Genomic DNA, 25,783 nt, shown 5'->3' with positions numbered 1-25,783 from the left:
CGCAAGTTGAATGTCAGCGGAGGTATTCGAACCATAGAGTTTCTCATCGTTTCTCGTTTCGCAAGGTTCATCGGAGAATTGAATGAGATTATGCCCGCAGGTGGCCGACTGCCAATTTGAACAATGTTTATAGAATCCATGTAAAAGCGACGGGGCACAACGAAGAAACAGACGTAAAATGGCGAGACTGCCGTATCATTGTAAGTTCATGCGGTGTTTATTCTTAACGTAACTTGGCAACTGATGGACACAGACCCTTGGTTGAACGTTACATTAGGAGTTCAGGCTGACTTACTTGCGTGGACAATTCGTTCCAGAGCTTTTCGTGCAAGTTAAATCGAATTGCGACAGTATTCGTACGTACGACCCGAATCTGAATTATTTCGCAGTCTAAGACACTCAACATACAGTACTCTAATATTATTTGTTGGTTGGTAGAATAATAAGACTGCAGAGAGGAATGATAACACAGATGTCGCGATTAGCCCTATACTCGAATTTCCATATTCCAACACTATTTAAAGGGTTAAAGCTCCCCGTTTACCACCGGTTTGTGGTCTTTGTCAGTGATTTAATCTTTCTCGTGCACCGTACCCGCGCTCGATCATTCACGACTCTAATTCCACCCTTCTTATTTTGATTTCAGGTGAGTAATCGAGCAACTTTGTTTGTTATAACAATTTGCCACGCCAACGAGCAAGGTCGGTGGTTCGCGAGCCAACGTCGGTGAGTAAGTCACATTATTTACCCGCGAGCGAGCCTCCGCGGGCGGAATTAGCCGCGACAAATATACAGTTACGTCTGCCACGATCGTTTCCACGGTTTTCGCCAACGATATTCGGGAGGAATGTGCCTGGTGAAATAGCCTCGCGGTCGCACTCTCGAAATTATGAGCGTAAACAGTCGATATACTTGGCGGCGATTTTAGAGAATTAAGACGGGGCTCTGGTTTTGCTCGACAATGAAACGAATATTTTGGAAACAACTTATCGCGCGAAACTTAAATTTAGCATCGCGATTTACTGACGTCTCAACTATAAATACGTATAATTAGAATTTGAAGTAATAAAATTCCAAGATTCAAGAAAATTGATTTTTTGTTCGGCCGGGACCAGAAGAAACCCCTTAAGAGTTTTTTCACCCGAGACTCGACTCTCTTTTGATCGTCCAGCGAAAAGAGCGCCGGGAGAACCGGAGGAAAGTTGTGGAAAAAGGAGAGGAAGGGAATCGTAGGACTCGGTAATAATTCAAGCAAAAGGACGCATCAATCCTGATGGCCCTCTGCCCCTCTCGTCTCTCGCCATCGGTTCGTCCAGAAATAGAGCGATGCTCGTACCGCTGTTTCTCGTCGTCCTTCTTCCGCCATCGTTCCCACAGGCTCGTCCGTTTTCTCCCTAGGGAAAAAACTGGATGACTACCGATTTTCCCTTATTGCCGCTTGCCACGCGACACCCCCGCCCCCGGGACCTGGCACTTCTTCGACATAAATCTCCGCTCGTTCAGCTCGAGCCACCGGCGCGTCCGGAACTAATCAAATTGTTGTTGGAACCCAACCGATTTTCACTGACGAAACACACTGGACTCGCACTGGTTCAGTGGGTACTAATCTTCTTAAATTCACGACACAGATTTACGATACAGAAACATTATTAATCTTTTCGAACAAAAAGCGAAAATATCAAATAATCAGTGTCGGAAAAATAACCAATTTGCTCCAGGATATTTTTCTCAACCCCGCAGTTGTTATTAATTTAGTTAATGGAGGTTCCACCGTTATATTTCTTGATGAAGTGGAAGCTATGCTCGGCAGAAATGTGACAGAACACTGTTCTATTTGTTCCTTTCATCGATGATAAATTGTATTTTGTCTGCACTTAGCTCGTCCTTTACCCCTTTCACTGGTAACGACGTTACAAAGGTCGTCATCGGGAGCCTGATTCAATTTACGTACCCCTTTCAACGAAACGAACAGAGAGGGTTTATATTTCGGTGATAGTACTCTGTTCAATTTCTATAAAATTTCGGACAATTTTAAAAAACCATTGGTCCTGACAACGCGATAAGATTAAACATCGAGTCTTGGATTAGTAAACGCTCTATCGAAAATAGTTTCATACCACTGATTTTCTATTGGAAACCAGTTTATACATTTACATAACTAATCCGAATTAATAATTCAATTCATTTCACATTTGACTAATGGAGCTTGTTTGCAGTTTCTTGAAATGCAGGATAAAAAACGTAATTGATACTCAAGGTCCGAGTACTGTAATATTTTCTATAAATTATGGATAATTTCGAACCAATCCACTATTGGAAATCGCAAGGATTCATGAATCTTTCTCGACGTTGCGACCCGATTGAACATCCGAGCGCGCAGCGATCGTTTGTATCAATTTACCGAAAACACCCCGCCTATGAAATATAGTCCGCGGGGAGCGGACTTTTCCACGGGATCGCGTTAAAAAAATGATGTAGTCGCGTGGCGTTGTTCTCGACTGTAATAACCAGGAGTGTTTCTTGTCGTAAAGGAAACGCCGCCGTCGTTGCTTGCCGTCGCTGAATTATTAAATCGCGCGACGGCCGTTCCCGTTTTCCGCGCATCCAGCTTCCGGCGGCGTTAATAATAAACGGCTGAAACATTGGTTCGCGCGTTATCATCGTCCTAGGTGGCGGTCCTTAAAAGCGGGTAGCACTTAGCCGGGTTTCCGGCCACTTAAAATCACGCGTTCGCGTTAAAACTACGATTCAAGGAGGGGGATAGTCGTGTTCGGTGAGTGGCCGGAAGATCACTGGGACGGTGATTTATCGAGGCACGTTTCAACGCATTCGACTCGATGGATCTCGCGACGAGACGCGTAGGAGTAGCCCTGGATGCTTCGTGGCAGTGTTTAGACTCCGAACAAAGGGTGCCGCCTGTTCGACCGGGCCCTCTGGGCTACCAAACATTAGCCAGATCACCGGATGCCCGTGACACTTTTCTCACCCACTCGAGAGCCGTCGTTATCTTCGCAGGGGCCGTAAAACCGGGCCTTCGTGCCCGTTTCTTATTAAAAAGTCTCGTTAATTTCACGTCCCGCGGGGGTAGCAAAAAGCCACGCGGCCGAGGAACATGGCGCTATCGCGGACAGGATCCTCGAACCCCGAGTTAAACGGGCCATACACGCTGCCAGAAATAACACAAAAAGTCCCTACGACAGCCTCGTAGGGACCATACGTGTTACAAATTTTCGTATAAGAAATCAGACGATTCTGAAAATCGTAACGATTTAGGTACCGTTTTGCCTGCGATAGGCGCATATACACGTTCTCACATATTCGTGAATAGGTACACAACCGGTAAATTTTTTCCCATTGCAACACATTTACCGTTCTATCCAACTGGCTTGGCACCGGAGTTGTTAAGTGTCACGCGTTTCCGTTCCAGAAAAATTGTATCACGTTTTTGTGTGCCTAATGGATAAAACGAAATCAATAATGGAGGACAGGAATCGATCCTTATTGGTCGGTAAAGATCGTGAAGTACGAAGTTTAATGATCGCTACTTTGTATTCCGAGCGTATACGGGCCGGGACGATCGTCGGGACGACTCGCGATCGTTCTCCATGACGATAACGGCTGGTGGCGAACTTCATAAAGGAGAGATTACCCGACGAGTTACATTATCTTATTAAGCCTCGATATCCAAAAGCTCGTTCTGCTTATCTGGCTCGTTAATATCAACCGCTCACGGCAGATAAATCCTTTAAATGTGTGCGCGGCTACCCGAGGTAGGTGATTAGTAATCTCGCGTGTGTCGCGCGCGGGCAGAATGCAGTCTCGGTAGCAGAAACGCGGATCCGTGATCACCAGCCGTTTCGCTTGTACCTGCATCTGGTCTTTCGTGGCTTCTTTTTTACTGGAATCTGCTCGCGGGTAAAGAAATTGGCGGAAAAACGTTCTGGCAGGCGAGATCGTTCCGAGGAGACGCGTCGCGTGACAACGTTCCTTCAGCGGATCCGAACGCGTCTACCTACGCGTCCCCAACGATCCCAGCAGGGCTGGCTCGATCACAGAGCAACGTTCGTTGTTTCTTAAGCTGTTTCTCTTCTCCTGGGCATTTCGCGTGACGATATTTTCGGCGCGTCCGCGTGTCACCCCTGCCACGACGTTGTCAATGTTTCATACGCATGCGATGACCCCAACCACCGTGCACCAGCGATACACTAAGTGGTTTTGCTCATAAAGCTGTAACGGTTCGTAGGATAATGTCGCTGGTAAAGTGGTCTCAAGTAGTAGGGCGAGTATCGCGGTGGCGGGAACACCACATGCTACCCGAGAAGAAGCTACCGCGGAGGAATGCTTTCGTTAAAGGGAAGTCCTCGGTGCTTCTGCCTCTTGCAATGGATGGGATCGCAGCAAGTTGTTATTATCGGTTTATGTGTACTCGGGAAACGATCGTATAACGTGGTACTTAGTTGTAGTAGTATGGCACGCATAGGGAAACGTCACTGAACCGTCAGATGTTCGATGAAATTTTACGTTGATCGTCGTCGATCCAATCGGTACTCTTTGACTTTGTAAGTTCCTACTTCGGAAATGACACGCAGTTTTTTGAGTATTTTACTAGTAATTCACATCAGAGGGAAGCGTATAAAATGATACTGTAGACTTCAGTTTTTCTGCATTGGAAAAGTTTCTTAACACTGGAGAAGTTCCAGGTAACGATGAATATTGTCACCGGATCCATGCTGGAACTATAATTCTTAACAAGAGCACGGTAACGTTAAGATGTCTTTTTTTGTACCATGCAATTTTCTTGTTCTTTAGCATTCATATAATTTAATATGTAAATTTTTAACTACGTGTCATTTTCTGTAATTTAGTATGCAATTTAAAATCAAATTGCTACGGTTCATCTAATCTCGCAGACGAGGTGAAAGGTCCTAGTAAATTGTTAGAAATAATTCTCAACTATGCGTTGATATCACAATGATTACCTTGAATAAATATTAGAATGCGGATGCTGTTAGAATATGATCGAGGCTCTAAGAAACGAGGTCGGAGAAGATCGGCGTTCTTATGAATTTCTTTCGAACGGTTCTATTTTTTAAACAGACTTCGAAATATGTTTGCTTCCTTTAAGAAAATTAAGGAGTTAGGAATCTTTGTTCGTGGAATTCTCAAAGTGATTCCAGCACGACTTATCACTCAATCTGGGTCGAATAAAATTGCAAATGAAGTTTTCTCAATCTTTCGGCGAGATCAACGCACCTCCTTTCCATAAATTCTACGTCGCAATTTCAAAAGATATACCCTCGCATACTTAAAAATTCAATTGACACTAATCTCGATTTTATTAATTACTGGATGCAAAAATCCAAGTTATTATGACTTTAATTTTTCACGTTCGATCGAAACCTACGATTTCCACACTCGACCGAAGCGAGACGTGATATGTGAAACGCATTAGCAAATTGTCAATCTACATAAATCGCGTCTATTTTATTATTCATTCTGATTAAGCCATTGGCGTCTGAATATTTTTTCTTCTGCTCGTGCTTGTAAAATTCTAGTTGCTGAAGATAAACAACTTTCCAAGTAATATTTCAAATGATATACAATAATTTTTATGCATCGTGTACATTGCACAAAGAGTAAAAAGATCGGATGAATCGAAGTCTCTGTAGCCGCGAAATCACAAGAGAGGACGACCTATCTCGAGGTCGTATCTATTCTCCGACGATCGTATTTACTCCCCCACCCCTAGCGAGCATTCTGAAAAAGTTTCAGATTTCAAAGTCCGTATCCCTTCCCTTCGACATGATTTGGTGTCGCGGGTCGACCGAGGGGGCGCGTGACGGGGACACTCGCGTTATTTTTATAATCTCGTTTTGCCTGCTCCGGAGCCGAGGCGGTCTCAGCGTGTCGCTGGCTGGTCTTACCCGAGATGCGCGTGCATCACGAGAAAAAGGAATCGCTGGTGGGGTATCGCGTTACCGATCGGTAGGTAAGGGTCTTGTTTCCCTCTCTTTTTCTCCTCTTTGCTGGAAGGGTCCGAAAGGGGTGAAGGGTGAGTGCACGCCGGACGGCCAATAAAACTCGAAGATATCGGGGACGCGACACCGTCGGACAATAAAACGAATGGACGGGTCCCGTTGAAATAATTATAGCGCGGATCTGATAAATATTCGTCCCGATTCTCTGAACCGTTGGCTTCGCCGCCGTCCAATCGTCGCCATCGCTGGACCGGCGATTTATCGCTAGGTTGACAGTTTCCGTTTCGTCGAAGCTGCGGGGTGAGCTTCTCGGAAAAGTCTAACCCTTCCGGCGACCTTTATCATTCGATCTTTTTTCTCAATCTCCGACGGAGGTCTACCAGCCAAAGTGTGCGCGGTTAAAGACCACCCTAAAGCCCAAGCACGTACGAAACCCATTGAAGGATGTTTGAATGGCTGATCACTTGACGGATAGTGCGAACTCGATTTTAAATGTTCGTACCCTCGGTGACGAATTGTCGGAGGAACACCAGGGACATCCTCGTGCACAGTCGAATCACCGATACGTAGGATGTGTCCTTCACGCACACCACACCACGCGATCGATCGAATCCGATGAAGCCACGCAGAGAGAAGTTTAACGAGAGCTCGGTCCGCTCTCGCGAGATAAGCGCAGCGCTCGGGTGTAGCCTGCAACGCAGCGCATTCATCCATGCATTCCTGTCCGGTTTTCTCCTTTTCTGGTTACCCCCCTTTCGGCTCCCCTCGACCTATCTACCGTCTCTGATACGACGCAGAGCTCCCCCCCTTCTGTTCCTTCCTCCCTCTTTCGTACCCTCGCCCCCCGTCCCCTCTCCACTCTCGTCTTTTCTTTCTCCCTCTCCGACGGTCTCGCTACGCGGTCCCCGTCTCGCGTCCTTGTCCCTTCGTCTGGCCGCGAAAGGCCCCCTACCCCCCTCCCCTCACCACGCTCGCTCGCATCGTCCACCCCCGGCTTTTGTCTTATTATTTTGTCGGCGCGCGGCCCGCAGGTATATCTCTCCTTCTACACGGCACTCCTCTCTTCTCTCGCTGCGATTCCCGCATATAAACATCGCGGCTTTATCTGAGCGTTTTATAGCAGAGGTCCCGGGCACAGCCGTGGGGACCGGGCCCCGGATCGCCCCGAAGACCGAGGAGACTTCGGGGCCCGACACGGCCAGCGCGCAACCATCGCCTCTCTGCCTACGCTCCTTCGATTCCACTCGCGGGCAGACCTTCTGCTCTCCAACTAGATGAGAATTCTACTCTCGAGAGCAGCTTTCCATGAGCCGTGGTAATTACGAAGATGGTGTAAATCTGGAAACTGATTTCATTTTGATATTTATAGCTCCATACCCATTTCGGTACTGTAGCTATTTGTTTCTTCCGTACATGCAACTCAGATTCACCTTTTAGGAACACATTTACAGAGTATACAAATTATCCAATACAAAAGGAAATAGACTTCTTCGAACGAGGGTACCCCCTCGAGCTGATTCTCCTCCCTCGTCCACGCTTTCGTCCACTCCGTTTCCATGGATTTCGGCCTTTGTTTCCCGCTGCCATGAGGATTCAGCGCGGCGAGGACGAATTTCAAGACCGGATCGTGAGAGGCGGTTCGATGTATAGAATCTGTACGGGGCCCGCAAGAACGTCGCGACAAAAAAGAGGAAAGCTGGTACCCTCATTAGCATACCATGTCTGGATCTTCTCTTCCCCGCCCCTCGCGTTTCTTCGTCTCTCCTTTTCCCTCAGTGTTGCTCGTCGCCTCACCGTGTTTCTCGTCGCTTCGATAACTTCGACGATTCTGTGGCCGTAATTTCGCCGCTTCCTTTTCGCCGGACCGCGCGGGGCCCTATCTGGGCCCCGTGGATTTCGTAATCCAGCTTGTTCGCTGCTTTAAATCGATTCGATTGTTCGTCCATAAATCGAGGAGCTCGTTTCCAAAACATCTTCGAGCCGGTATATACGCAGCCGAGGATAGCGCGATTGTCGAATGATTACAGTAGAGCCTTCGTTGCCCTATTAATCGGCAAACAAGACTATTCGATAAAGGGGGTATTCTATTACAAATCTTTCGAAAAATCGATTCTCCAAAGCGGCACAACTCGACGCCACTGTAGAAAATCTTTTATCCAATCTATTTTCCTCTTCTTTATTTGTAATAACGCTTGCAATCAAAATTGATTTTTATTGCGCGCGTTTTCTGTCGTTAAAAATCTTCCCTGCATAATATTTACGAATTATTGACGGCCTATCAACGTTTACCAAGGGTTGGTACATTACATTACGTGAATTTTAGCGTTCCTGGACAGTCGTGCAATCGATTGGAACTCAAAATCGACGAACAAGCAAACGTAAAACAAATACATGTTCGAGAACGTGGCCGTTTTCTTAAGAAAAGGCACGTTCCACGGTTAACAGAGAAAACAAACGACTCGCGCGACAACATTATAACACGGTTGTTAAATTCGGAATTCTTTAGCGTATACGTTATCGTCGGTCCTTCGTCCGTGGATTAAATATTAAGCAGTCATGCATGCAACAAATTACACCGATGAATAAATTTGCATGTTTATCTGACAATTACCGCGACTTTGACGTGAAATAAAACAGAAAACAAAAGTCGACCGGTGTCTCTCTCGAGATCCTTGGTCGCGTAACGGGAAAACGATACGAGCGTGTCGCGGTTATTCTAAATATTATAATATAACCTTAATTGCTGAATTCGCACGATGAAATCTGTCGGGCGATAAAATCTCGCGAAACGTGTTCCAACAACGCCGGGAAATTTTAATTTACTTCGCGTTATGCGACGATAAAAATCATCCAAGATGCCTCCCACAACCATAAACTCGTATTGCGAGCTCCACGCATTTTTTTATTGTGCGGTCTCATGCTTTTTCGCTTGAAAATTTAAATTCATAGATTAGTCTGTGCAAGCGTCAAAACGGAAAGGGAATATAATTGATATTAAGAAGAATTTCGAAGTATTCTAATTCAAGAGACGTCGAATAATATATTGATGTTTAATGAATGATCATGTCACTAGAAATCACTAAGGATTACGTGTTTCTTTTGTGAGAACGTACCTTGCAAATCTGTCCTAAAGTAGTAACAGACACCCTAAAATAGAAAGATGTAGTAGTGTGTTTCAGGTAGTGAAAAGTTAGAGGTCCCAAAGTAATTTTATGCAGTAAGAGCCTTTTAAAATCCCCACTCGATCGTGACAAGAATACTCCATTATCTTAAAATATTCGTCTACCTGTAGTTAAAGATACAGTCTGCAGTCCACATTTTATCTACGTAACATTAGAATAAAGATCAATGTAACCCGAAAGCAAGATTATATCCGACTTATACTTCTATGAACCTTTTTTCTAACTTTAGCATATTGGATTCGACTCTGAAGTTACCTCCATGCGTTTTGAAACACTCTGTATGACGTATTGACCACACAGAAAACCTAAAACAGTAAAAAAGTGTCACTTTTCAAATGACATAAATGGGTATGAGTGCAGCCTTCGTAAAGCTGAATAGTTCTCAAGGAAGTGAGGTGATAAAATAACAAATTACCAGGCGTGAAAAATTGAAAAGTGGTAGATCAAGTCCGCTTAACTCGTTTCCGTGAGAATCCCAACACCTTTTCCAGATAGTAATTAGCTATGATTTATCGAATCCTGTCGCCTATTAGACACTAATATTAATTATATCGTCGATACCTTGCGATCGCTAATCAATGGTAGTTCATAGACACTTATTAAGACAGAGTAGCAGATTCTGCTTCTCGCTTACGCGGATTATGCACGCGCTCCGTTTTCCCTCACGAAGCTATTTGAAATTTCCCTGATGCACGCACGGTAAACACGGATATTAGTAATTGTTGTTTGAATTCCTGCCAGGTTTGCGCTCGTTTGCGTCAGTTACGCGGAGATGTTCCCATCGGACGGTCGAAATCGATTACACGCGTAAATCTGCCTCTCATTTGTTCTGTTGCTTTCGTGCTGTGTCAAGTAGATCATTTAATACAGTATTTCTCGAACTTCGTCTACCCACGAATCCTACCAACGAAGAAACATTTCTAGGAGAGTACGTTAATAATTCTGTTCAATAACGTGTCTTTGTTCCTAATAAATTCAATTATTTTACTTTTACTTGACTGCATAACATGACATTCAGAGACACGTGCACCTTCTATCTCTGCCTTGGCAAGGCTTTGCATGTTATCACGGGTCGAATGGAACGTAAAAATCGTCTAAATGCTTTGAAAGGCCCGATAATAACATTTCTTGAACAAATATTTGAATATTCTCTTAAGCAACGTTGCAAATGCCATTAAAACGAAGTCGTAAACAACTTCGTATGCGCTCGTGTCGATTGCGCTATCTTTATGCACAACGCGACACCGTTGTATCGTAGTTTCAGACGTTCTGACTAGGCATTTAACCCTTCACACTCCACTGAAGCTGCTATTATTATTATTATTAAACGTCTTTATTGTATAGATAGGTACAATATACATATAATTTTTATATAATAATAATTTGCTCAATGGCGCGAAAAAGTCAGAGGGTGTTGTCGAACCTGACCTTAAATATATGACGATATACATTAGAGATCTTCTAGATCCCCTACTGTGTAGCTAACGTATTTATACGAATTTAATAAAAATTTATCTTTGAGACCTCAGACCACAAGAAATTGCAAACAAAAAATAAGGTAGACTAGAATACCCGCTAATGAACATCGGTTAAGGTTCAACTGTTATTTGATATTATTTTCGATTCGCACAAGAGCAGAAACAGAAAAGAAAAACACTTTAATTCTCACTGAACTTACCATGATTTTAGGATTCTAACCACGACTGGCATAAAACACGTTTTTTACGAGCGGTAATATTTTACGATAAATACCGTTGATTGCCGCGTAACGACCGTTCTTCGAATTTTACAATAGAGATATTAGCTGGTGTGTAAATAACTTGCAGTCAGTTGACTTGTTCAGATAACCACATATTTGCTTATCGTGGTGCGAAACTATTAGTTGACTGACTAATAGGTTTTCACATATGTTGAAAGTGTAGACGTGCATGAGAAAAATAGAAAGAAGAACGATCCTATCTACTCGATCTGAAAAAGGCAATCGACGTTGTTTGACTAGAATGACACTTTCACCACCGAGAAACTCAACCTATAATTATCAAAATCAAATTCACTGGAAATTACGAAAAGGTCGTGCGTTTACTCAGCGAGTAGAATTACGAACCAAGATTTTTAAAAATATTAAAACATTGGTAGACAAAACACGGCGGAAGCTACGCGTTTCTTTATCGCGGCAATTAAGTATTCCGTTTCCTCGAGATAATATCGAATTCATCGTCGGGCCAAAGAGCGACTTGCCCTACTAGAACATCGTTTCAAAGCTGTGCACGTCAAAATATTCGGTTAGACAAAACACCAGGAAAATTATTACCGTCGGCGAAATCGACAGGCGAGCGCATTAAACATTTCGTTTCCTCGAACTGGAATTCGTCGTCGGAATTTTATTCGTCCGGACTGGTTCCACTCGATCTCCAGTGGAGAGGCGCACAAAAAGGCGCAAGAATCGGGCGTAAAATTTACGAGGCCTAGCTCCGGTTCCACCTTGGAACGTTTAACGATCGATATTTACGGTGGCTCGATCTCTCGAAGATTCGTAGGTAAAGGGAGGTGGGTGGTGCTCGTGAGACGAAATGACGACAATAGCAACATCGTGGTCTACGGTTCCATATAAATAGCATTGTATTTCACAATTTCGTTTACACTTCAATAAATATCTTTTAAGATGTATTTACATTGCGGCGGGGACAGGACAGTCAATTAGAAGAAAAAGACTAAGCGAACCCGTAACCGGTGACTCGCGCTGAACGTCGTCGGTACCGGAAGATGACCATGGACCGTTAAATTACTCTCGAAATCGCGTTCGATCCGGTTTTAATCTCGCGTTTCTCGAGTGCAACATCGAGCAACGTGTACGATACAATTTGAAAACGAATAATGATTATCACCGGTTAAGAGCAAACGCCGATGTTTCGCGATTCGGCGCGAGCTGCCGTCGGCGACCTGTATCGGGTCGAGGAACGTTCTGCCGCGGAACGAAAGGAAATGCGGAACGTCAGCGTATTTTATGGCACTGATTCGATCGTCCGCGGGGCCCGTGGATCACAGAATCACACATGCACGCGCAATTGATCTCGTCAACGATCGATGCGAGCACACACTACACGTCTGCGGGCACAGAGTCGTTGATGTCGTCTTGGATAATCCTCGTCGTCTGGTCGCTTGGTTCGACTACAGCTTCTCGAGAGCGCGACTGTTGGTCAGCAGCTCCCTGGTGAGTCTCCACACTTGCTTCGCGGCGTTCTCCAGCCCGCTGGGCGACTTTCCCTTGAATAGATCGAGATTTGGCAAGAAATAGTGAGGACACCTGCGACACTGCAGGCAGGAGATCAGTTGCAATAGAATCCCGTTGATACGGTCGCCGATACACGTCTCGTCCCACTCGATCTCGTGCGGGTGTTTCTCGCACTCGTAAAGCAACAGGGTCTTCATGTGATAGCTGGTGACAGGGTTGCCCGGTAAATCGAGGTGTCGATCCCTCAGAGTCTTCAGGATGCTCAGGCAACGTTTTCTGCTGCCCCCTTGGAGCAGTCGATTCTCGGCGTCTATGAAAGATAACGCCCAGGCGTCGCCCTCCATCGCGGATTGCTTTCCCTGCAAGCCTATGCACTCTTTGGACAGCATATCGAAACCCTCTGTCTTTACTTCCGCGACGATGTTCGGATGGGGCCAAGGTATATGAGCTATGGGCCAGTGGGAGGCCGATCGGGGCCAGAGTCCGGCGCATTTGAACGCTGGCGTGATCTGCACCACGTATCTCTCTCTGATACGCAGCTTCACTTCCGTCGTGTCGGCTATCATCTTCACGGAGTCCCTGTAAGCGCACTTGTCGCATGCCTGCGCCACCAGGGTTTGAAACCTCGAGCGTATCTTTCTGGCGGACAGGTAGCCTGACGCGGTGATGAACTCTACCCAAAGGGACATGGACCTCTTCCGTCCGTCGCTGAGCTTCAGCACCGCGCAGCCGGGCAGCGTACCATCGTCCACGAAATTCAGAACCCCCATCTGGTTCAGGTAGATCACGATCTCGAACTCCGTCGGCGAGATCACATCCAGCCCGTCGAACCGACCGTTGTAGTCCGTCAACGAGGAGATAAACCTAGGCTCCTGCACTTCGACCTCCTTTAACACGTCCTGCACAACGCGACAGACTTCCTGTATCGTCTTCATCACTTGGCTCTTCCTGGTCATCACCCTCTCGCCAAAGTACTTGTTGATCTGGTACACCATCTTGGACTGGGCCGCGAGCATATCGGCCGGCAACAGCATCGTTGCGGCGGCCCGAAGCCTTCGTAGCGGCTCCTCTGTCGAGTCTTTCCCACCGATCACCGCGTCATCGTGATCGACGCCTCCGACGACCTAGAATCCTCGCGATTTCAGCGAGACGCCGTGCTTAGCTGACGTTCCATCTAGCCTACGCGGTCGTTACGGCCCTGTGCGACCTGACCGAGGGACTCGGTCGTTGCCTGACCGACGAAAACTGAAAACCCGTTCCGTAGACTCGTACCTCTCGGTCGGTTTTCCTCGCGCGGCGCGTCGCGTCGCTGAAGGGACGCCGGTGAAGCGCCGGAGACACGAGCGATAAGCGGGAAGAGAAGGTGTGCGAGCGACTCCGTGCAGAAGCAGATTGTCGACTGCGCTGTCGTTCACCTCCTCCGCGCCACCCGCTCTAGCGGGTCGAGCGAAGGCGTGCTGAGAAACCAGCTCTAACCGAGACCTAACCCAGGCCACGCCACGTGGCCACCCGCTCGACCAATCGTACAACTGGCTCTCGAAACGAGGCGTGGCCTGTCGTGCCGGACCGACAAGATCGATCCCGCGACTCCGTTTGCCTATACGTTACGTGGCTCTTCGAAGGACGAAGGCAGCGGCGCGGCTAACCCCAAACTCGAGCCCTTCTTCCCCCATGAATTATGCAGATTAGACTCGTTTTATTTCGTGCCCGTGGACGCGCGGGGCACGGCCATTCCTCCGCAACCCCTTTCGAGCTGCCCCGAAATTTTCGTTATGGTGGAGATCGCGCGATCCCCGAATCACGCTTGGCTAGGTACCTTTGCCCAATAACGGACATACGTTTGTTCATCGTTCGATGGGGTCGCTTCGTTCGGTAGTCGATTGTCAATTGTTTATCATTTTCTTTCAATTAAGTACTTTTGAGCTGTGTGTATACGGAATCGAGTCTGGGTAATTGCAAAATATAGTGGTTTCGCATAAATCACGTCCGAAGGACGCACAGTTTTCCACGAAGAAGTCTATGCGAACGTATAATGGTAATGGTTAGGTAAGAATAAGTCGTAAATTCAAGTAAATGGGTCGATATTTTCATATCTTAAGTTATACAGTTTTAGTTTCAATAGAAGGAATTTCCATATTGTTCTTGAGGGTGTAGATACCACAGTTGTCCCAAGATAAAAGGACAAGTGATCTAACCATTGTGTAGATACATAATATCGTTTATATTTCTACCATAATTTATCACTACCGTATTTAGGAGTTGCAGAAACTATGTTTAGTTACAGTCGTCACAAAATATGAGCTGACTCCGTAACTATATTATACTGATTTTTATAAAGCCATGGTCAGGCAATACGTATTTTAGCTGTTGCATCGAATGGTATAGCTCAACAAGTTAAATAAGATCCCAGGCACGGTTCATCGTTTCTCCTTATCATCCTTTTGTGGTCTTGCTTCTTTCTCTCTTAAACAGTATCAAATGACACTCGCTAGCTAGGCGTCGGACTAATCGTTTGGCCTCACTCCTGCCACTTATCTATCTGCGTCTAAGCCACTGCCTCAGTTACAAGCTCACTCTAAACTTGTTGATATATCTACATAGTGCAGTACGTAGTTCGTACGAGTAGTAGACAGTCCTCTTTTCTCCATTCCATAGATAGTCTTTTTTCGTTCGATACATCGTTGAAGGACCACCTTGAGTGAAATGCCCTTCCATCGAATAAATAATTTCCGAAAGCCAATCCTGCATCCAGTGGAGTTCAGAGGTTCCTGTTCCCGGTCTCGAGGCTGCGTCGCGAGTTCTCGGTTTGCTAAAATAAGAAATTCGTCCGCGTTCGGTCCGAGGGCAGTATCCTGACTTATCAGAAGGACCGTGAAAGGAGACGGGCTGGTTTTATTTAGAGGCATTTTATTCAGAACCGGCCGGTCGCCGGCGCAAAAAGTCGGTATAAAATCTACGTTTAACGACGACACCGATAACTCTACCATTAAGGCTTGTAAATCGCGGAGGGAACTGCGAGATACGGCGCGTAAAGTGTGCTTCATTGGGGCGCGTTCGCCGCGAATACCCCTCTCTCTTACTTTGTTTTACGGGGCAATAATAATAACGTAAATCCCGTAACGATTGCAGCCAGCGCGGAAACTGAGTGGCAGCGTGTCGTTGCCGCGGAAAAGATAAGCGAAGAAATTTCAGGAGTGAATTAAGATAAGGACACGACCGGTCCTCGTGGGCGTGTAGCGGCCATGAAACTCGGTAGCGATGCTTTGACGAGGCGTTTCAATCTCCACGAGCACGTATAGAAGTGTTAATATCATAGATAATAATTACGGGCCCGATGGTTTTAAGTACCCGTCTTTTATATCGCGAGCCACGAATCGACTGGATGCTGAAAAATTATCAGCAATTCGTCGGCCGTCCTAATAACGAATTATGAAGATAAATTCTACTGGGTGTTCCTCTAGGGACTAGTTAGCCGTCGGGGCTAGGTTAATTATTGCTTGTAGCTGTAATCTATACTTCTCTTTACTCGCATACAAGTTATTTTGCTCTCCGTTGAAGATTGCTACTATTTTATTTTTCTAATTACTCTGTACGCGAGGTGTTTCTTACTATCTTTCCCTCGCTTACATTGTTTTGTATTTATAGTGTTCTTTGTACCGAAAGATTTAATCTATTTTCATACTAACACCATGAGAGTATTTATATCTACATCCGCGGGATACGTGCAAACACGGTGAGAGTATTTTCAGGACCAGAATATTTGAAAATAGAATCCAGCCTGTTCCAGACGCGCCTTGTCTTCGTGCAATTGCATAATTATTTTCATACGATATGCCCACTCTCTTCTAATTTACATGGCAAAGAAAACTTGTAGAATACGTTCGAACCTTGTACGGTGCAAGGGAAACTTGTTCTTATAATCAGAAATGCGTAGGAGCTCCTCAACTTCAGATTGGTAGACCATAGTTGGATGCACAAGCTAATTAGCGATGACATCGGAGTATATTTGTTGTAGCACGAACAAATTTGTTCCCGTCGTTCGTAGAATTCCATGATATTTTTACTTCCGTTGCTAATTTGTAATGATATCTAATTACGAGTAGAGAAGACTGATAAGGGTTGGGTTTTGAAACTATGTGTTAATACTTTTCCGTTTATTTCGCGCGTGGGAAGGTTTCGTTCGATTGAGTCGCAGGCGTTGAATACGAGACAAAATGCGTTTATTGATTATTTACAATCATGTGTTCGAACAGCGATTCGAGTAAAAATAAATATCGTTTAAATAATATAAAAAAGTATGTACATATAACAATGCGTAGTGTCCAACTACCGTCGGAAGCTCTCGCTGCTAACCGATTATAAACATTAGATTAATAACGACAACGGATCACACGACGATATTCACATCAGCCATATTAAACAGGTAAGAGTAGCTAACGGAATAGTTAATTAATCGCTCGTAATATTGTAACGCTATGTCGACGATTCGGCGCTCGAGTGCGTGGCAGTTTAATCTGCGTTAGTAAGCGCGGAGATTCCAGTTTCAAGCGGAAGCTTCGGTCGTATAAAAAACACGGTGATCGATATTTTCGAATGGATCGTCGATCATCTACCAACTCGATCGACGTTCACGATTGATTCGCTAAAAATTTAACGTTCCCTCCCATGAATCGATTTCGGTTACGCGAGATAGGAAACTAAAACCTAGCAACAATAGTTTTCGCGCGATAAAACATAACTTCATATTGCACCGGACACGAAGCGCGCCTGTACGCCAATCGAAGCTTGACGTTTACAGAACAAGAAGAGAAATAACACGTTCAACACTTAATTGTCCATCTGTCGCCGGCCACTGTTGTAATTTACGTACAAAATTCAGTAGAGATCGATGGAATTATGGAATTCACGCGAACGCGAGAGCGGCCGATACCCGTCAAACGCGATTCTGTATTGTTTTCCAAATTTTTATCTCACCGAGACACGCTGCGTTTCAAATTAAATCGCGAAGCAAGGGATTAAGTGTCGAGGCGTGGTTACACGTTCTTCCTAGCCCGATACGTTCAAACAAATAGAAAATAACGAGTGAAAGCGGACCGTCCACATTTGCGGCGAGGGTATAAAAGCGGATAAAAGGAAACTGCCGCGAAAGCAACGTTCCGAACGCGCGAAATTCCCATCCCCTAGCCAGGCAACGCGGTTTCCGGCTAAAGCTTCTCCAAAGCACGACTGTTCGTGAGCAACTCCCTGGAGAGTCTCCACACTTGCTTCGCGGCGTTCTCCAGCCCACTGGGCGACTTCCCCTTGAACAAATCCAAGTTAGGCAGGAAGTAATGAGGACACCTTCGACATTGAAGGCAGGATATCAGCTGCAGGAAGATGCCGTTGATGCGGTCCGCCAGACTCCCCTCGTCCCACTCTGTTTCGAGAGGGTGCTTCTCGCATTCGTAGAGCAACAGCGTCTTCATGTGATAGCTGGTAACTGGGTTGCCAGGAAGATCTAGGTGTCTGTCCCTTAGCGTCTTCAGTATACTCAAGCATCTTCTGCGACAGCCCCCGTGGAGCAGCCTGGTCTCTGCTTCCGTGAACGAGAGAACCCAGGCGTCGCCCTCCATGGCGGACTGTTTGCCTTGCAGGGCTACGCTCTCCTTGGACAGCAGATCGAAGCCCTCGGTTTTTACCTCGGCCACGAGATTCGGATGCGGCCAGGGTATGTGGGGAATCGGCCAGTGGGCCGCCGATCTCGGCCACACGCCCGAGCATTTGAACGCTGGCGTGATCTGTACCACGTATCTCTCTCTGATACGCAGCTTCACTTCCGTCGTGTCAGCTATCATCTTCACGGAGTCCCTGTAGGTGCACTTGTCGCATGCCTGCGCCACCAGGGTCTGAAATCGCGAGCGTATCTTCCTGGCGGACAGGTAACCGGAGGCGGTGATGAACTCGACCCAGAGCGACATGGACCTCTTCCGTCCGTCGCTGAGCTTCAGAACGGCGCAGCCCGGCAGGGTGCCGTCGTCGACGAAGTTGAACACACCCATCTGATTCAGGTAGAGGACCACCTCGAACTCGCCGGGCGAGATTACCTCGAGGCCCTCGTAGCGGCCGTTGCACTCGGTCAGAGACGATATGAACCGCGGCTCTTGAACCTCCACCTCCTTCAGCACGTCCTGCACCACCTTGCACACTTCCCGGATGGTCTTTTGAACCTGGCCCATGCGAGCCTGCACCCGTTCGCCGTAGTACTTGTTCATCTGATAGAGCATCTTCGACTGGGCTGCCATCATGTCTTGGGGTAGCAACATGTCGCTGCGTTTCACTCTATAGTCGCGGGTTGCTTTTGGCGCGTTTCGGTTTTTTTGGGGGGAGATCAGCCTCGTTGTGTCGCGTGGACAAGGGTTGTTGTCTCTGTCAGCGTTTTGTTATCGTCCATGTTGTTGCGTCCTTTCCTACCCGATTTTGTCGCGTTCGCGACGCTCGATGACGACGTTCGCGGGCTACGGCACTGTTGAAATGTCACGAATGGGAATCGAGTGCACGAGACCGAGCAATCGGCAGGTGTTGTACGCGGAACGAGCGCAACTCGAGGTGTTCCGCGCGCGCGACGACAGACAGACCACCGACCCGTTCTACTGCCGTTGTAGTTGTGTGCCGGGTTCCGTAAGCACCGCCCTCCGAAACGACAGGGTCACGTGGAGCGTGCGCGTCCTCGCCACGCCTCCTCCTATACCTCCCCCCCGGGTTCGTTTCTGACGCGCGGCCGCTAGCTGCGCACCATCGCGCGCATTTTCACCCTTTCGATCCCTCGTATTTCTCTCTCCTCTTTATTTATTTTTTCCACTCGTTCCCTAGGTATGAAAACTCCAATTTTGTTTATGAGATTAATTATTGCGATTGCGCGTCAATTTATCCGGGACGGACGGAAACATTTTGGCCATTTCTTTCGCAGAAAATGCATCGAGTGCCCAACTTTTGACTTCGATTGTCCTCGTACGATTCTTTTCGTTTACCTGTGATTTAACTTTTAGCCTGGAACACTGTTTAAGAAATGTTCCAGGTTCGAAAATGTAACGTGACAAATATACTCGAACGTAAGTTAAATTGTGCGATAAAGAGGGAGGTTATAAATTCGCGTTGTCGCAAGGACGGAAGCGATAATTTCCACCTTCCAGTCTTTCTTTTATTATTAATGGCCGCGAGGAGACATGATCGCGCCATTCCGTATCGCGCCAGACCGCGACTTTTCCGCAAATGAATTCTCAGAATAGAAACAAGTCACCGAAGAACGTATTGTCCTGACAATAGGGTCGCATGAGGATTCCGCGCACGATCATTCGCGTCGATAATCCCGTCGCAAGGGTCATTTGAATATTCGACATTCGAATAAGAAACAGAGACTGCATCGCCACGAGCACCATGACGCTTATCTCTTTAACGCGAGATTAATTTTATAGCCACCGTGTTTTTTAAAACGTACAGTACAGTAAACAAACGATTTAACTAGCAGTGATTTTAATTAGTATTTATTTAACGTCTTCGTTGTATATGAGACCGTGAGAAGGCAAGTGTAGAACGCGTCTGCCTCCGGACGCCATGTTGTAAGACCGTCGGTGGCCGCTCGTGCAAAAAAGAGTTATATAAACTTCTGGAACGTTTCGTCTATTATTTTATGTAATAACATTTGTTTAGTCAATATTCTCGAGAGAAGGAAGTATTATTTCAGGCTGAAAACGTGTTAAAAAATTGTTATCGCTATAAAATGTTAATTTAAAGAAGGTAACCAATTATGGTATCATCTAATAAATTCATGTGTAATAAATGTGCAACGATGAGTATCACCATTATTGTTCTTTTCGTTCGCGGACGAGGAACAACCCCTCGAGTTGCGACGCCGATCCGTACCTAGCAACGGCAGATGTTCAAGAAGAAAAATGGCTAGCATTGCAAGATACTGGTGCTTTCAAGCTACCTTTTATGCCTCGATCGTAAAAACATGCATGGCGAATACCTGTCCGAGTATATCGATAACCGTCCAAGATATCCCCTGAACATCGAACATTCTCTCCGTAAGATTCTGGAGATTGAACTTCTCTATGACCATGTATAGTCCTCTTTCTTCTGTGAGTTCTTTTCAACCCTTTCTGTTATCCAGAGAAATCTACATTTGCGTCGTCGTAGACCAGAGGTACTTAGATGGATATTCGTGGCTTCAGTGGGGTGTTTTGAATGATTCGATATGAATTCTACTTTTTATAATTTTTATATAGAATACTTTAGGAATTATTCGAGGCGAAGAAGTTATACTACTCATTCTGTGTAATAGAACAGCGCGTCATTCGCGTAAAGTCAGCAGTGACGCGCTCCTATTCGTTTCGGTTGCCTCGTTCTCGTATAATTGAATAAAGTTCAGAAATCCAATCTACTTGAAGTTGGAGTGGTAGATTGGCGCCTACCAGTCCTGCTATGCCCTCGCTAATACGACTTGATTCATGAGTCGAGCACGTGCATCTTCCTCCCTACGTTTCACCCCGTACTGGTCCTCTTCTGGAGCAATGTTTTCGCGTAAGGGACGAGGGGTCAAACGTTCTGCTAGATCAGCCCTTGTATTAATGCAGCGGCCGGGGAGAGGGGGCCTTCTTGCGCCCTAAACGTGCCTTTCATCATCCCATTTCGACTTAATTCGTTTATCATCTAAATTATTTGTACACCCGCGCGATACTCGGGGTCCTGGGCTGACGCTTTTCGCCATCTTTCACTTGCAGACGCTCCAAAGAGTGGCAGTTTCCCATTCGGTAAATCCACATCGAGCTGGTCAAGGCATATCAAACGTGGTACAATTATTAAAATAAAATAATCTAAGAGTTCGCACCTATATGTTCGATACCGTGAAATTTTCAGTGATCATTCTGCAGACCATTCGTGTAGAACGAGAAATTAGTATCGTTTAATGCATGGCTGGAGTTGATAATTGTGAAATCGATGTACTGGCTATTAATTATATAAAAAGATACAAAATATAACATACTTCTTGAAATAAAATAATATAAAAGTTTCCGGTTATGCAACAATATATGCATTTATAATAAAGCGAAAGTTTTAGTAATAACTCTACTGGTCGTTCGCGTGGAACGCGAAATTAAGATCGTTTAATGCATGGTTGGACTCGCAAGATAACTTGAGTTTTAAAAAATTGTAGATAAACCCGTATATCGTTGTATATACACATTGTCCAAGATTTCTAACGTTTCCAGTTGCTACGACATCATTTTTTTCGCCTCCTCCCTGGATGTAAAACTACCCCCTCAGGGATCGCGCCCCCTGCTTTGGAAAACACTATCGCGGAACGTTCATAGCGTGCAGACAACTCCCGAACAACCGACGAGAGAAGTTTCTATCGAATTCATTTTCAGTGAAGTATATCTAATGGGCCGATCGGTCCTCTGGAAGTCTCGTTGGCATCCGGTTCGCTGAAAAGAGCAGTCCTGGCCGAATACAAGTCTGCCAAAACACGGCTCTGGACCTTTTTTTACGCAGGTATAAGAGGTCCTCGTGGCGGCGTCCTATTGCGTGACGTCTCCTCATTGTGTAACGTTTTCGGCGAAGGTACGACGACGCGAGCCAGCCGAACCGATGAGGATCCTGGACCGAGTCGGCCTTGTAAATAAGCTCGAATGAACACTCTCGCGTAATCCCGAATAATCCAGGGCTCGGTGGTTGAGCTTCAACAGCCGGCAAAACTGGAGAGTGCACCGACGCAGTGCGTATTTCACGGTTTCCTTGGTTAATGACACGTGAAAAGAGGATCTCTCGGGATTCGTACTTACTCGGGTCCCTTTTGGTCCGAGTCTATCTTTCATTGAGCGACTCCAGAGACGAGACTTCGATACTTGGAGGTGGTGTTCGGGTTTAAAGATTATAGACATCGTTCTGAGTACTCTAGACGTCGTTGTGCTGAAGTCCGCTAAAAGTTACAGCTTGGTTTTTCCCATCTCTACATCACGAGCGGAGTGGAAGCCCCTAAAAACAACACGCCTGCTCGGTTTATCGACCAGCCCGCAGCTTTCGTTGCCGTGAGCGTGTCGACCGATGCGCGCAAAACGTTCGAGAGCCATCAAGAGACGATATCCCGGGCTGGCAATGAGTTATGCGTGCCACGTGCTAGTTCCCATACCTTTATTACCGTATCTCACACGAGATAACGCATCGCGGCGTCCGGCGCACAAAGGGCTCCCGTTGATGCGACCAACCCCGCCGCCCTTATTAAACCTCGAATTCGCCTGGATAAAAAGGTGTCCAGAGCACCGTGTACCGCGGATGTGGCAGCCTTTAAGGGGCAAGGGTTCCGCGTACTCAGACTCGGAATGTGGATCTCGGGGAGAGGACGCGGGCCACGTCGTTAGCCGCTGAACGAAAGTAATTGGACGGAACGAGCCGAGTTAATGGCGCTCGGTACACGCTAAACGACAATGTTTCTTCCTTTGATTAACTCATACCTTGGCCTTTCGAGATATCGCGAGACAACGCTCGACGCGGACCGATTTCGACGACAGATGCTAACGGGCTGCCACCCATTTCAGACTATTAATTAAGGTTGCAGCGGGTTTGGTCGACGGCTTCAATATTTCCAGAGTGTTTGGCAGAAGTTTCTCCGAGCTGCTCTGATTTTTTTCAGTTAAAACGACTGAAACACAAGTCTGCTCCATGACTGTCGCGTGGTCGCTTCTTGAAATTGCTGGCTGGAAGCCAGCCTCAGCGTTATCTGCTACGCACGATTGTTAGTATCGGGTTACTAATGAGTTATCGAAACAGAAAACTAAAAGTTTTACGTCGCTGGTTCACGCAGTTTCCTACTATGCAGAGATCGTAAGTTGTCCTCGAATCAAATTAACCTTACCACCTCCAGTCGCGCTAGTAGACTCGCAAAGAAGTAACGTCGAGATAGTGTAATCGTTAAGAATCTGAAGGCGGAGATTTCTGGAGGAGATTAGGCGGAGTATGTAACCAATCCCCTTGCTCCTCGACAAAGTCTGTGGATACTCGATAACTTATAATCTCTGCACAGTACTTGCCTTAACCGCTTCTTAGTTGCTCTTACTCTTTCACTCTCTTCTTCGTAACTTGATTATTGCACGAGAGTCGCTGAGCAACAAGAAAATTCATTAGAATTAATCTGTGACCAAATGATAAAGTCACAGTAGAAAAAAATTAAATACTACTCCACAGAATTCCTTCGATAGAGTGTGTCTACAAAGAACCGTGATCACGCTCGATCAGCTACTTCGTAGCGACAGGAAAGTGCGCTCATTATTTATCGCGTCGCGTCGATCGAATTCTTCTCGCGTCCGAGCAGCTTGATACTACCGCAAAAGAGGAGCACCGAAACCGAAACGAACATTCGCGTTACTCCCAACCCCTAAATGCGATTAATGTCACACGCGAGATAACATTTCGTAGCATTTACGATTCATAAATTCCCAGCCATCAATTACCAACGCAGCAACTGCATGGCTTCCACTGTGGATCAATAGTCACTGCTTCGTAAATGATTCACTGCTCTCAATGACAGCTAATCGCCAGTTAGCGGGGCCATTATATCCGTGGATACTAAAGTTTCGTAAAACACGATCCTCGCGCGGACAAGTTTCCGAAACGAGCTTCTCGTAAAATTCCCGATACACGATTTCCCCCGTCGCGGGTAATTAATGATCGGGCCAGTTTGGCCGTTCGAATAAACCACGTTGCCCCCTCCTCGAGCGGTCGTGATTTCGAGTGGTTCGCACTTGGAAGAAGGATCTGGAGAGGGTGCTCTCGCGGAGAGCTTGGAGAACGGGGGGTCTATTATTGTCCGGTGCTTAATCTGTTTGTTGTATACCGCTGGCGGGCTGCTAAGTGGTCCCCATTCTACCGGTGCCCTATGGTGTACATAGAGGCAGCAGCCAGCGAGGGGGCCTTGTGAACGCGACACATGTTGTTACATCACGACGCCCCATTGTCGTCGTGGAACCCCGGCGCACTGCTGAGTCGGGACGATCTCGGTCGGTGAGAGATGAACGCTGCATGGGGAACACTAATCGTGTACCACTTGACACTCCACGAGACCAGGATCTCTTTTTAACCGCGCTCCCATCTACGCAAACGTGTGTGCGTCTAGCTGCAGGACTGTTCATCGAATGTGTAAACATATTAGTCGCGCGAGAGTGGTGCATCTCTCTGATGCTCGATCTGTGAGACACCAGGGGTGTCCGATGCTTCGACGACTCACTTTCGAATACGGTCGAATACGTGTATAGAGGCAGAAGCCATTCCGAATCATCTATTCCTTTTCTGTGCGAGCATTAAAGTCTGTTAAAGTTAGTATAAATTCTAACCACGACTACGAGAAACGAAAGATATAATATTTCTGACGTTCAACCACCCAGAGAACGGTCGAGTACTCCGGGTGCATGATATATCGAATATAGAGAAAATTAATAGTCTTCTCTTAAGAGATACTACGATATTCAATACGTGCTGTATCTACATTCTGATCGCAGGTATCCAAATAACGAATGCCGTATCACGACACGACTCTTATCAGTTTCACGCAGTGTTTGCAATGAGTCTGCGCGCTCCGTTCTTAGGGGTTGGCTCCGTTCAACCCCCCCTGTTCGAATCTTGCGCATCGAATCGACTCGTATATGGTTTCCTACACGCGTTTGCAACGATCGATAGTCCGAAATGTAATTTTTTTTTAAATGTTTCTCACCTGAACGTACATCGAGTTCTCACGAGGATCCTCGTGGACGAAATTAACGATCGCTGCGACTGCTTAATGATACAAACAGCACGCGCTGCACTTAATCCTTGCGAGTTGACGCGACGTTTATGGTCCCCGGAGATTTCGAGCCGCTTATGTTCCTGTAATTAGATTTCGACATGCGAGCGCCACCCTAATGTCATCTCTCGTATTTACTTGATCTCTTGCGACTCGTAGGGAACCCACACCGACACTCGCCTCCGGCATTATTCGCGAAAACCTATTCATTTGTGTTCGACGTGGTTCGTTGCCTTGCATTCTGTTCGTTCCGTGCAGCCAGTTTTTTCCTCTGTTATTACTCGATATGAATTATTTAATACTTCCACTTGAACGTTTCGGCGGACCGTGTGGTCAAACGTTAAGGACATCGCGTTTGCAAGGACTTCTTCTGTTGGGTCCGGAGGCCGCTGCAAGAAACTGATGTATTAACAAATATTGAACGTGAAGTGACTGCGGAATGTCTTTTCGGGAGACTTTATTCGCAATTCTTGCTACCATCTGACGGATCCTCTCCTTTTATATAAATTCGAATTAATTTTCGTCCATTGCTTATGGAGCTATCGATCAATTATTCCTTCGGCTTCTTTATTGAAATCCA

General features: G+C 46.2%; 3 protein-coding genes across 22 annotated transcripts in view; 1 reads left to right on the top strand and 2 right to left on the bottom strand.

Annotated features, from left to right (window-relative positions):
* Window positions 1-25,783, top strand: part of Rg (A kinase anchor protein rugose) — a 341,646-nt gene that overhangs the window by 291,860 nt on the left and 24,003 nt on the right. The window lies entirely within an intron of this gene.
* LOC143341651 (protein mab-21) lies at window positions 11,757-13,884 on the bottom strand. Its single transcript, XM_076764636.1, has one exon. The coding sequence runs from the start codon at window positions 13,424-13,426 to the stop codon at window positions 12,329-12,331; it is 1,098 nt and encodes a 365-aa protein (XP_076620751.1). The 5' UTR covers window positions 13,427-13,884; the 3' UTR covers window positions 11,757-12,328.
* Window positions 16,604-19,178, bottom strand: LOC143341883 (protein mab-21). The gene has a single exon (XM_076765264.1). The coding sequence runs from the start codon at window positions 18,692-18,694 to the stop codon at window positions 17,597-17,599; it is 1,098 nt and encodes a 365-aa protein (XP_076621379.1). The 5' UTR covers window positions 18,695-19,178; the 3' UTR covers window positions 16,604-17,596.

This window comes from Colletes latitarsis, chromosome 1 (assembly GCF_051014445.1).
Source record: "Colletes latitarsis isolate SP2378_abdomen chromosome 1, iyColLati1, whole genome shotgun sequence".
In the NCBI taxonomy this organism is placed as follows: domain Eukaryota; kingdom Metazoa; phylum Arthropoda; class Insecta; order Hymenoptera; family Colletidae; genus Colletes; species Colletes latitarsis.
This window is presented reverse-complemented; position numbering and strand designations above follow the sequence as displayed.